General features: G+C 42.8%; 1 protein-coding gene across 5 annotated transcripts in view; it reads right to left on the bottom strand.

Moving 5' to 3' along the window:
* The window catches only part of ADAM23 (ADAM metallopeptidase domain 23), a 210146-nt gene extending 196575 nt beyond the window's left edge, over window positions 1–13571 (bottom strand). For all 5 annotated transcript variants that reach the window (XM_061607894.1, XM_061607896.1, XM_061607895.1 and 2 more), the window contains exons 1-2: window positions 12872–13571; window positions 11436–11662 (exon numbers count right to left, since the gene is read on the bottom strand). In XM_061607894.1, coding sequence (XP_061463878.1) covers window positions 11436–11662; window positions 12872–13112 — 468 coding nt within the window. In that variant the 5' untranslated portion in view covers window positions 13113–13571. The remainder of the gene's footprint in view (window positions 1–11435; window positions 11663–12871) is intronic.
* Window positions 13572–13864: the final 293 nt, after the last annotated feature.

The raw sequence follows: 13864 nt of genomic DNA, 5'->3' as shown, positions 1-13864 counted from the left end.
GGACTGTGACTGGGAGCTCCAAGAAAGAAGAAACCTAAAGAGAGAGTAATTGATTGCAAATTTGCTGTAAAGGAATAGACTGGTTTTGTACTTGTGTGGAAATGAGACTGTACTATGACTATGCTTTTGATTATGTACATTTCAATGTCTTACTAACCTGCATCTGTTTATCTTTATAGGAAAGACTGTTATTCTGTTGTTTGTTTGCAGGAACCTTTGTCAGGGAAGGGGGTAGTGTTATGGATTTGCGGGTTGAGATGGATGTTTTCTATGAATTCCAGCCTCTGATTTGAAACCCTGCATCTGGGGGTGGGAAACCCACTCTGCTAGTCAGATGAGTCCCCTTTGTTAATCTAATAGAGCGGCCAGGTGGGTTAATGGGTCTATCAAGTGCACATTAACTGGTGAATGGGCCAGGGAGATCCTATCGTTATTGAAGGAGAGTCGTCCCCCCCATTCCTGGGGCCTAAGAAAGTCTTGTGTTTTTAGTTGAGTCGGAAGAAAGGCTGGAAGCTGGAGACAGGCAGAGAGGCTGGTTCCCTGCACCATGGCTTTAGGGTGCCTCCTGTAAGCCTGATGGAAAAGCAAGATATTGGACTGCTGATGCTTTGAACTCCTCAATTTTAAGCTCAGGTTGGAATGTGTGTAAATAAATAAACCATATTTCATAAAGATACCACAGTCTCTGCTGCCCTTCTTTCCAAGGAAACCAAACCCTGGGTAAGCGCAGAGACCCCTGGAGATCTCTCAGATTGGAGTGGCGTGCAACAGTATGTTAAAAAAAATATTCTCCTGCTAAGCTTTTTAGTATGTTATCTTTCTGTTTAGACCAGTGGTTCCCAAATTTTATTCCCCATGGACCACTTGAAAATTGCTGGGGAGTTTTGATAGTTTATTTAATTATTTTTCTTTCTGTTATATGATTTTTAATTGTATTTTTGTTGCTTATTTCTTATTGTATTTTATTGTAGTACAATAAATTTTATTGTATTACAATTGGCTCCTACTGGGAGAAAGGGCAGGATATAAATCTAATAAATAAATCATAAAATATTAAATACAATCTGAATTTCACAAAATTCTATAGAATTCAAATTGCAATTGTTCTTCACAGACATGCCACAGGATTACCTGAATGAAGCTCATAAATTGCTGGTGGTCTGCAGACCACAGTTTGGGAACCTCTGAATTAGACAGTTATATGATTTACATTTACATAAGACATATATCTTCAGGTTCAAGAGAAAGCAGGGTAAGAGAACAGTAATAGTAAATTCAACATGTATATGAAACATACACTTCTCAGTATTTCATAATAGACTTTTTATATTGTTATCCTTTGCTGGATTTCATTTCTTTGACTTTTCAAATACCCTGAGAACTTGCAACGGGGATCACCAATATGGCACCCTTTATTGTCACCTGCAGGATTCCCATCCCCACTAGGCTTGGAAGAAGAATGCTATTGTAGCCAACAGAACAGGTTATGGTTTGTGGTAAATTGAAGGGGGTACCCCCCACAGTTTCTCTGATATACAGATCTGTCCACAGGCCCCAAAAGGTTGGTGACCCTTGGCTTACTAGCTGAAGTGTAGCATATAAACCTTGTAATAAATATGTAAACAAGTAAACGGAACCAAATAAAAAATACTGCTTCAGAATATTACAAACAATTCTGTGGTGAAAAAATGAGCTCGGATACTCTGGTTATGTCACTAACACTCTTGAGTGTTACGTTATGAACACTCAAGAGATTGCCTACCATTATGGCTTCCTTCCATAAAAAACAAAGTTGCAGTCTATCTTAAATTAAGGATCTTTCATAGTTCATCCTTCCTGACAAAATTGTCAGCATTTTTGAAAAAGTAACAATGTGTATTGTGGCAAAGCCTTATTTTAGTACCTAATTGTTTCAGAATCCCTTTCAAATTATTCATTATTCTGCAAATAGCTTGCTGCTTAAAACTTGCAATCCTATTGAAACAATCAACAAAGTTTGTACGCAAAGCAGAATAACCTCTTTTGTTTATCTGAGGCTGCGACAAATCCAATGAAGCCTCTTAGCCTTCTTAATATTCAAGGCACTTAATACTTTTCACTACAGGCTTTCCATCTGCTCAGAACTTGGAAGGTTACTTTTTAAAAGTAATAAATTACAGTTACAATTACATGGCCCAAAAAAGTAGTAATTACCATTACAATTACAACTGCTGTGAAAATAACTGATTACTTTTTCTCAAAACTAATCACTACAATTACATTTCAGTTACTTTTTTAAAAAAAAACACCTACAAGGTGCTGGCCTTGGCTGCTGCACATCTAAGTAGCCTAAAACAACATTAAAAATAAACACACACATGCGGAGATAGTAGAATATTTCTTTTTATCCATATGATAGCAATGGTGGTCTCTCCGCTGGTGAGGTGGGGAGGGAGGCAGAGGCCACTACTCAGATCTTTGCACGTCAAACAACCCCCCACCACTCAGCCAGCAAGCAAGCAATGAGGGAGCAGGTTCTCAGATGGCTCTGAGTTAGCAATTTGTTACAACAATATTTGGAGCCCATCTCAGCCCTTATGGACTCCTCCTAAGTAGGGTCACTCTATTTCCAGTCCACAACAATTTTGAATGTGTTCATGCATGTCATTTCCACATTAATTTTTTAATTTTTAATCTGTGTGTTTTAAGTTTCAATATATGTAATTGTAAATGTATTTTATCCTAAAACACAAATTCTTTAATTTATTTTGGATGATATTTGAACAAAGAACTGTATCACAAAATTCAATGAAGTACAAAACCCAAAGAGTAATTACATTCCAAACTACACTTTCATCCAGGAGGTACAATAATTTTGGATTCAAATTCACAGAAATCAAATTCCTCAAGCATCCCTACTCCTGGGACTGACTCCTCTGCAACACTCTACCCTATTCCTGAGGAGTGAAATTCCTTAAAGGGAGAGACTTCTGGCTTTCACTCTAATACTCCTCCATCAGGTACATGACCTGTAAAAGCGAGCAGGCACTAGGGAGCATGAGGTCCCTGACAAAGCATTGGCTGGACTCTCAGAGAAATGTAGCAAAGGAAGCATTGTCTCTGGGGGTCCCAGTGGAAGGGACTCCTGGCCAACAGGCTCCAGCTCAGGCTTTCTGTTGGAGCCTTATTAAAACACCTCAGCAGCTTGTGCCACTGATCCCTCTAATCTGGCTGGCCCCTCCTCCTCTGGGTCAGAGACTATGCTGTTGCTTGGGGTTGGTACATAAACAGATACAGACAAGTGGAGGTAACCAGCCTGCAAGAGTAGATGCATGATTCGAAAGGACTGGAGAGTTTATTCACTAATAGGCAAAAAACCCTTGTGGTTTAATAATGTATCTATAGCCAACAGATATTTCTATCAAACTTTAAAAAGCAGGGAAACTGGACAGCTTTAGTGAATGCACCAGGAGAGCAGAAGTCCTGAGTTCCTCTCTGAGATATTGTACTGCCCTACAAATTTGTCAAAATGCAAACACCATTTGGGTTGGTCTTTCACAGTCCAATCCACTTCCTGTGTAGCTTGGGAGAATTTGGTAACGTGCCTCTGAGCATATGGTTACTGGCGGCAACACTTTGCAATCAGCCCAGATAACAGAAACAAGAGGTGTTGTGCTGATCTTGTTTTAGCAGGGAAAAAGCAACAATATTAAGACAGTTGCTACAGTTTAGATAGTCACTTTAAATGTTTGATTTACTTTGCAATTTTAGTGGTTTCCTATACTAAATCATACTATATGATTTCGGGAGGGGAAGAGGAAGGGCAGGGGGAGAAGGAGGGCAGTTTTGATCATTTGCATGCTTATTAAGTTCAGTGAGATTTACTCCCCTGCTTAGGATAGGTGAAACTGACCACGAGAGAGGGAGAGAGGACTGGAGAAGGGGAGGAGGAGGGGAGGGGAAGGACCGGAGGGGAGGGGAGGAGGAAGGCAGGTTTGATCATTTGCATCCTTATTGAGTTCAGTGGGATTTACTCCCATGCAATCGTTTAGGATAGGTAAAACTGACCATGGGGAAGGGGTGGGTGGGAAGGGCGAATGAAGAGGAGGAAAGGGGGGAGGGGATTGGACGGAGGAAGAGGAGGAGGAGGTGAAGGCAGGTTGATCATTTGCATGCTTCTTGAGTTCAATGGGATTTACTCCTGTACAATCATACTTAGAATACGTGACACTGACCATAGGGAAGGGAGAGGAGGAGATTGGGTGGGTGGGCACTGGGCAGAGGGAAAGCCCCTTTCATTACAAAAGGAAAACACTGTGAACGGTATCATTGTTTTTCAGGGTCCCCCCCACCTTTTTATTCTACAGCAGGCACATGTAGTCTCCCACCTAAATTTAAACCAAAGCTGTCCCTGGCCACATCCACACTAGACCTTTATTTCACTTTAAACAATCATGGTGTCCCCCAAAGAATCTTGGGAAGTGTAGTTTGTGAAGTGCTGAGAGTTGCTAAAATAGGCCCTATACCCCTCACAGAGCTACAATCTACAGAAGAGGGGCTGACTATTAGACCACTCTGGTCACTGGAGTTCTGTCAGGGGAATAGGAGTCTCCTAACAATTCTCAGCACCCTTTCCAGAATTATTTGGGAGAAGCCATGACTGTTTAAAGTGGAATAAAGGTCTGACGTAGGTGTAGCCGCCTGATTAGCCAAGCCAAACAGCTGTGAATCTGGCTTTTGGAACACTGACAGTTTGTTCTTACTGAGCATGCCCGATGTTATAATAAACTTCAATGTTAAATTTCTTAAATTAATTAAAAATCAGTCAGGCATTTTTTAAACTTTTAAACAGCAGAATATGAAGGTCAGCGTATAGGGCAAGGTCAGTAATAGGATTACAGATACTCTGTGAACATGGCTGATTTTTAATTTCAAAAAATTATGAGACCACAGACAGAAAAAAGTCCAACACAGGGGTCTGGATTTTTTCCTCTTGTTTTACACTTTGAACTCTAGATTCTCTGAGTGTTTTGTGTATCACCATAGAAACTTAGTGGATTGTTAAGCAAGCATTTTTGAGTTCAGGACTATAGGTTTTATAAGATTTTGTTTTGAAATGAGCTTATGGAAAGCAGTAGAATGGCATTGGGGTATTTTCAATTTAACATTGCGAAATGCGAAAAGACAAAGCTGGCTATAGTATAATAATAATAATAATAATAATAATAATAATAATAATAATAATAATAATAATAATAATAATAATAATAATAATAATAATTTATAAGTTGCCTATCTGGCCAATGGCCACTCTAGGCGACGTACAACTCAATTAAAATACATCATAATAAATACAGTACAACAATAAAACAGTAAAACAGTGACAGTTCAGAGTAGCAGGCAATTAGTCAAAAAGATTAACCCTCCCCGGAAGTCCCGAAGGCCTGTCTGAAAAGCCAGGTCTTCAAGGCCTGGCGGAATACATTCAGGGAAGGGGCATGCCGAAGATCATATGGGAGGGAGTTCCAGAGAGTGGGGGCCGCCACTGAGAAGGCCCTCTCTCTAGTCCCCACCAGCCTAGCTGTTTTAGTTGGTGGGACTGAGAGAAGGCCCTGTGTGGCTGATCTTGTCGGGCGACATAATTGGTGGCGTTGGAGGTGCTCCATCAGATAAACTGGGCCGAGACCATGTAGGGCTTTAAAGGTTAATACCAACACCTTGAATTGGGCCCGGAAAACACTCTCATGGCTGTATAATTAAAGTGTTGATGGAAGAAGGAGCTGATGGGTACAAAGTGTGGTGACATTCTCAATGAAATGGGATGTAAAGATAGGGTTCCAAATTATCTATATCTGCCAATGCATGTGTCTCAAGAGTACCTCTGTACAGTATATGTGCCTCCTCCTAGGAATAGAGCATGAGTTACAACAAACCACTTGAAAAGAGGCCTATGTTAAACAAGATTTGCACATACAATTCTGTTTAACTAAAGCCCTCCTATGACATAGCATTAAGTGAAGACATTCATCTCAGAATCACAGACATTTAGAGCTATTTTTCTCTGCTAGCCACTTTTGCTGAATCACTCACTAAGCTCCAGATTGCTGGTGCCTTTATCCTTCAGTTCTGCTATCCTTTTTCAGATGCCAACCTTGGTATATAATTAATTTAGCAAACTTGTATAAATTCTGCTCCATACACTATAGATATTTATGTATTAATTATCACTTTTGAAATCTGCCCTCCCTCCCCAAAGCTGAAAATTACTTACAAGGAATTATATTTTATCCTAAAACCCTGCAGACTAGATTAGACCAGTAACTTGCCTAAGACCATCCAGAGAGCCTCATGCACGGTGGGGATTTCAGCCTGACAAATAAAACCAGCAACAAGATGCAGCGGAGAGAGTTCTTGTTCATGATTGCAGCCAGCTAGGCAGACCCTCACCACAGCAAAATCCATTCTATTTTCCCTTACCCCTCCCATTTTGTTTCCCACCCTCCAACAGTAAGCTAGTACTCTGTACCCACTGAGCATGCTCAGTCCTCAATAAGCTTTTCTGGAGTCCTCCCACCCTTAAACACCGTTAAATAATATTTTTGCACTTTGCAAACCATGGAGTTCCTCCAAGCCTGCTAATACCTTCCACTTGGGCACAGATAGTTCTATTTTCTTCATAAAGATCCACACTCAAATAATGAGTTTGCTATTCTTATATATTAATATTGCTGCAGACTTTTCACTTTTTTAGGCAAAACTGCAATTTTAATTGGCTGCCTCTAGAATATGCAAGGCAGTGGTTTGTGTACAAGCACAGAACTTTCCGAATCTCAACCAGGTAAATCAAGCATTGTCACACTGGTTTATTTTTTAATATTTATCATAATCCATCATTATCTCCACAGATACTTAAAATATTTCCCATAGTTTTGGAAATGACTATACTTCAATTTTAAGAGCTAATGCTGTAGAGGTGAACAAAGGCCATAATGTAAAAATCAAGGTCCTAGTTCTAAATAAATCCTTGCTAAACGTCAAAGCGTGCATGCGATCCACCAGGGTTTCACTGTTTTTCTTCATTTGATGGCATCTTATTATGGCAACATCAGAGGTGGTTGTCAAAGGTTTCCTGAGTTTCAGAAGCAGTACGTCAGGTGACACAAATACTTTAGACTCCCCATGCAATTCTTTGGGTCCAATGACATAACATTTCCAATAATTAGAGAACGTGCTACTATTTTAACTTGAGATAATGCTATTAATATAAAATGAAGACATATCCTATAATACAGTACAGGCAGTTGGCTCCCTCTTGCCTCTCAGAGAGAAAAATTGAATTATTTCAACCCTATAGTATACATGTAATTGTAAAGCATAAAAACATGTGTCCAATGGCAAGCTGGAAAATATATTTATGACAAGCATGGCCCTGCAACTTTATGTTGCAGTGTGGGGTGCTTCTAATGAGGTTTCCAGCCACTCTTGCCATTTTCCCCATCATGTCAGTCAGCATTCTGTGGGCAGTTTTGAGGTTTGTTTGTTGTTTCCATTTTGTATTCCCCCCCCCTCCATTTAGCAGTTCTCAGCAGGTGGACACCAGGGCCGGCCCTAGGATAAATAGTGCTGTGGATGAAAAGTGCCTTCAGTAATGTCAAGTTTGTAGGGCCCAACAGAGGATTTATGGGGCCTGGTGCAGTATGATGTTGGAGGCCCTGCTGCTGCTCCCTACAAGGACCCATGCATGTGTGTACAAAGCTGGTGGCCACATGCGAGAATTACTGCATTCATGGACTACATGGGAGAATTCTCACCTGCAACTCCTCCTAGCCCTGGGATCTAGCAGAATGATAGATGTACATAATTTTTTCTTGCATGGGGATATGGGATTAGGAATCAGGTTGTGCTTCTCCCGGGTTCCTCCTCCAGCTTCCGAACCCCTTCTGGCAGAGCTTGCTGGGGCTTAGTCTCACAAGACTTCTGGTTCTGGCCTGTGGTTGGCCTTCTGCACTACCCACTCAGGAAGGATTCCTCCCTTAAGGCCTGTTCTCACACCACTCCTATGCCTTTCCTTGTGGTAGCTGCCACAGAAAATTACGCTCCAGTGGCACCTTGCCTGGAAATTTTAGGTGGTGTTTGCTCACTCACTACTTGAACTATTTCCCTGGTAAGCATGGAGTTCTTTTTATGACAAGAACACACCACCTGCTCTGCCACAGAAACCCTCCTTAAAGTCTTCACTGTTCCTTCTCTGCTTGCAACAGAGCAGTAACTGGGATTATTTGGCCTGGGCCAATCACAACCCTGCCTGACCAATCTTATCTCTACTGCTCCCCAGACATAAATAAAGATTTTACCTTACCATAATTGGGTTAGACTCCCTTATATGTGGGCTTCAGGCCTAGCTAATAAGCAGGCCCCTCCCTTTTAGCCTCTCAAGGATACATTTTACAGCCAGCTTAAGCCTCAAATTAGGAGCCATTCTGTTTCATACACAACTATGTAAAATATATACATTATGGTGAGGGAGAGGTCCCATTATGTCAGTTACATTTTGCAGTGCAGTATTCTTACACAAATAAACCATTTCCTCTTTTTATAAAAACTTTAAACAAAATACTAAGAATTCCAAGCAATGTGGCAGGCTCTGCGCAAGGGTCAATGATATGCACAGGAACTGAGGAAGGGGGGTTGCTTTGTAGAAACCTGGAGCAACCCCCCACCGACCAGCCCTGCAACTTTGCATTGTTACCAAGTCGTATGGCTGGTGCAGGATTGCAAAACATAACAGTGTAACAGACACTGCTACTCCCAGGCCTTTCCCCAGCGATGTCTATGAAAAGGGCCCAGAGCAAGCTACCTCTTTTTTGCTGCTCTGCTTTCAGTGAATTCCTGCTCTAGTTCTACAATCTCAATGCAGTCTCTGTTGTGTGGTGTGGGTGGCTCTCAAAGGATAACTCTGATGGAGTTGTAGCCCATATTCTTTATTCTGTTCAGCACACACACAGTGACTCCTGCTTCAAGCTCTTCTTCCTGAGCTCCAACACATCCTCCTTGACTACAAGAAGTAGGTCCTCTGTTGGAATGGTATAACTAGTTTTAAAGGGACAGTATCACCATATACTACAGTCTCTCAGGCTGTAGCTTCTTCTTCAGCCTTCTTCCATTGCTGCTTTTTTTTAACTTTGAAAATTACCATTGCTCCAAAATATAGTACCCAAACAACCTATACAACCTTGAAAAAAAGGTTAGACATTTGTGTTTTACCACACTAGCTTACTGCAGATAGTACATTCAAAGAACACAGCCACTGAGCTCAGCTTGGTGCTCCCCTCAGCTCAGCTTGGCGCCCCCTCTCAGCTCGACGCCCCTGGAACCACCCAGCAAGCCCACCTCTAAGGCTGGTCCTGGTGGACACACTGCTGCCCAGTCTCAGTTACACTGATGTCTATATACAGCTCTGCCTTCTATCCCTAGGAACACTAGTCACTTCAAAAGCAGCAAGAATAGTTTTTCTGGCTGCTTTTTGAAGCAACTCTGCCCTCAGCTAGACACACCTCCCTTCCCCACTGCTAACTTCAAATCTTTCAGGACCTTCCACAGCAAAGTGTTGGGCCAATCACTGTCTCTGCCTGACCCTGCAGCAAAGCATTTCCATTGGCCACATCTGGAAAGCAAACGGGTTGATTTACCAATCAGTTGTGAAATCTGTCTGAAGCTGATTTTTTTAAAAAAATGAACTGGAGCTGATCCAACCAGATTTTAGAATAAAAAAGGATGGAGTATGACTAGTGTTATGTGCCCATTTTCAGAAAACAAAAGTGGAGACACACTGGAACCAGCACAAACAGTAAATGTGTCCCAATCTTCAGTGTGAACTAGGAAATGGCCCATCCACACAATGAGATGGTTGATTCTTGTTCTTGTCTCCTCCCTGTAAATTTTCTTCTCTCTCCCACCCAGTTGACAGTTCCCTCCCCCCTACTTAGGCTGCACTCCAATTCGTGTCTACTCAGAAGTAACTTCCATTGGGTTCAATGGGATTTACTTCCAGGTAAATGGGTAATGGACCGAAGCCTTTGTCTTTTAACATTCTACACTATTTAATTCTTATGGGACCATTTTGGATTTCTTCTCTCCCATCTTAGGGTTCTTCTTCTAAAGTCTTTTTGTACTTATGTGTTCCTCGAAGCTACCCGAGTCTGCCAAAGCAGTACTGGAACTGAATGTCATTCATAAATGGGTTGCGGCACACTCTCTTTCAGACAGACTGTGTAACTGGATAAACAACCCATGTTTGGGCCCACTTATTATCGAGATGCTGGGGAAAACCCAGCTGACAGAGGACTGGAGGCTAGGATACATACAGATGAAACTGACAGGCTGATATTCAAATACAGCACGGTAAATTACTGTCAGGCAACAGTAGGTTCATTCACATTTCTTTTGCGATGTGCTTCTGAACACTATGACCTGATTCAGTTAAAGCTAGTCACCATTAAGTCCCATTGAAAGCAATGGAACAAGTTAATCACTATGCGTGGTAAGTATCCAACTAAAGCTTCCCATCAGTGCAAGGATTTCCACTTGTACAACAGGACTTTCATCCCTCTTCCCTTGAGGATTGGGGGAATTCCTAGAACAGATTTAGAGGGCATGCGGGGAGATGAAAGGGAGTGGAGTCCTACTGTGCAAGCAGAATTCCTTGCACTGATGGGATGCACTCCTTTGGATACAACCCAATAAACTTGTGGCATTTATTCATCACTAACTTTAGGGCCCATTGGTGATATCCAATTGTGGTGTTCTGCTTGCAAAATGGACTTCTAATAGGGTTTATCCTTCCTCACCTCCCCCATGCCCCGAAATCTGCTCCAGAGGGTTAAATGAACCACTCAAACCGATTGGGGGTAGGCACTGGGTGCTGCAGCGGGGAGGTGAGGAAGGGAAAGTTCTGTCGTGACCCTTGGTGCAATGCTGGATCTTATCCTCTGTGTTTTGTTTAATAAATGGCTTAGTGGTCAAGATAAACAATTTAGAGCTATAATTCTCTGGGGTCCCTGAATCTGTGACACTGACATTGAGGGAGATTGCCTAGTCATTCTGCTACTGTGTTTCTTTTTCCTAATCAAGTAAGGTGGCTGGAAGGAAAAATGCTTTATGCCTCTAACGAAACTAGTAAACCATGGTTTGTATTCCAGGTTTTGTTCTGTGGTAGCAGTGATAACCCTTGAAATTTGACCAGGGTATTACCTGCAAGGTCTCTTGACATTTGAACTACTCACAAAACACAATGGTATCCTTACCCTATTTTTGATTGACATATTGTTCAGTCCTAAGAACTGTTCAGTTACTTCTTAAATATTACAGACCTGCTGAATAAACATTCTTAAAGTAAGAGAATCCCTCAAGAGATGTGACTATTTCAAGCCACTGTACTTTATTTTTAAAAGCCTTACCTTGTTATGTTTTTGCTGGTGCCTTGTCCTTGTATCCAAGATATGGTAAGGACTTTCAAAGTCTCTGTTCAGATAATATACAAGTCTTGAAGGCAATGTAATTTCTTTCTGGAATTCACTGCTTTGACTGTTGTTTTTGCTACTATTACTGTTAGTCTGTTGAAATGCAGTGTCTTCATCTGCCTGTTTTTTTTCTATTTCTCCTGCAGTTTCATTCCAATGCAGAGCTAGGGAACACAGACAAACTTGCCATGAATTCAAAGAGGAACTGAACAATTTTTATAATATGATTTACATTCTGTTAATTTGCTAAAAGAAAAATACAGTAAGTCCAGTGTATTTGATTAAAATGTGTACTTATTTTCTATCATGCATTATTTAATTATATACAGTTTTACATCATCATGAAATTTAAAATGAAAAGATTCAAACCTTTTAAAAACAAAAACCGATATTTAAGGAAGATCCAGCAATTCATGGCCCTATTTCTGCCAGCTTTCCACACATATTTGGCTATGTATAAATGTGTATCTACTGCAAGCAACTCAAGCCCTAAACCCATGTGCACTGAACGTTAATATATTCCCTTTACATAAGAGCAACTTTTCAATATTTCTTTAACTTTGAAATTCCAAGCACGCTTACCAGAAATAAAGTCCCAATAAACTCGGGAAGACTTACTCCTGAACAAACATGCGTATGTGTCATGTTGCATGGCTGAGTAACAAGCACACATCTCTTTGCAGACCAAATTCCTGGATTCACTAAACACACTACAAACCCCATTCTATTTACAAAAAGTATGTTCTATCTGATTAGCAATGAAAGAATGGCAATACCAAAAAAAGTCTCCTGATTCTGCTTGTTTTGTTTAGACCCTGCGCAAAAACAGCATATTTGAAAACCTGCCAGTAGCGTTTTGCTGCACCCGTGTCTCCTGGAATCATTTCTGAAATCATTACCATATAACAGTAACTATACAGGTACAAGTCTACTATGTAAAAACAATACACACAAACACAAGATGTGGACGGGAGTTAGAATAGGAATCCAGCTGCAAACACGGACAATCATTTCTAATGAAGACCAGACAATGCCATTCAGGTAGGAATTGCGTGAAGATGGAAACAGATATGTGTAGTGATGAAAAACGTTTGTGGAAGAACTTCTTGCTCATTATAAATGCTCAAGCGGGCTCCGCACGACATCGAGGAAAACTAGGAAGGCGTTTCTGGTTTGTTATTTGCAGAAGATGCTAACATTACAAAGGCGGGGTGAGAACGAGGCGCGCGCACACGTACCAACAGGAGGAAGAGAAAGGATTAACAGGATTACTGTTCGTTATTTGTTACCATTGACACACCACATTAAAAAAAAAAAAGGCAGGCATTGGAAGGGGGAAAAGAGACTACCGCCGGTTTCCACCCTACACTCACCGGTGTCCGCAATGACCCCCCAATTCCGTGGTGATCCTGAGCAGAAAAGCAGAAGCGTCAAAAAGAAGAGGTGGAAGAAGCTGGGCAGGTACAGCCGCGCCGGACAAGAGAAGGGGACGGCGGCGGCAGGGACAGAGAGGCGGTTGCTGCAGCTGCTGCCGCCGCAGCTGCTGCGGGGGGGGTGACGGCACCGGCGGCCGGAGAAGGGCTGCCGCAGAGAACTTCTGCCAGGTGGCTTCATGGCTCATAGCTTCCCGCGGGTAGGACGAGTGGTGGTGAGAGGGGACGCCCCGTCTGAACTGTGAGGAGGTGCAGGGCGGGAGGGGGCGTCGGGGCTGCCCGCTCTGCAAGGCGAAGGAGGCAGAGGCGCTTGAACGGCTCACGGCGATGGGAACGGCGCCTCTTCCCTCATATTGCGGGGTGGATGGGAAGAGGAGGAGGAAAGGAAGCGCACACCAGGGCGCGGTGACTCTCGTCTCAGGTCGCTGCTGCTGCTGCTGCTATCGTGGCGCCTGCCTGCCTGCCACCTCGCCCCGCTCGGTTGTTAGCAGCCGGCGTACCCGAGAAGCAAGCACGAGGCAGGCGGGAGGGACGGAGGGCGCGCGCGCGCCTCGCGCCTCCCCACAAGCCACGCACGCTCTCTCTCACGGCCCTCCTTCTTCGCCTCTTACTCGCCTCTCCTTCTCTCTCAGCCATCCACTCCCCCGGCCCCGCGTGCTGCACAGGGTGACGTCGAGCCCCAGCCACATTCTTTTTACCAGTAGCAGCACGCCCAGTCACCTGGGTCGGGAGGGGGGCCAGCGCGCGCGCTCATATCACGAGCTGGGAGACCGAGCCAGAAGACAGATCGCTAGGGAGAATGAGGAGGGGGGCGGCTGTAAGGAAGGGATCTTCCTGAGTGTTCACGGAGTTGAGAAGGAGGAGGATGACTGATGCTGAACTCTGAAGCGACAATAGCATTCTGCCAATGCAGGCAGCAGGGCGCGCGAGTTT

The sequence above is a fragment of the Rhineura floridana genome, chromosome 2, assembly GCF_030035675.1.
Source record: "Rhineura floridana isolate rRhiFlo1 chromosome 2, rRhiFlo1.hap2, whole genome shotgun sequence".
Classification (NCBI taxonomy): Eukaryota; Metazoa; Chordata; class Lepidosauria; order Squamata; family Rhineuridae; genus Rhineura; species Rhineura floridana.
This window is presented reverse-complemented; position numbering and strand designations above follow the sequence as displayed.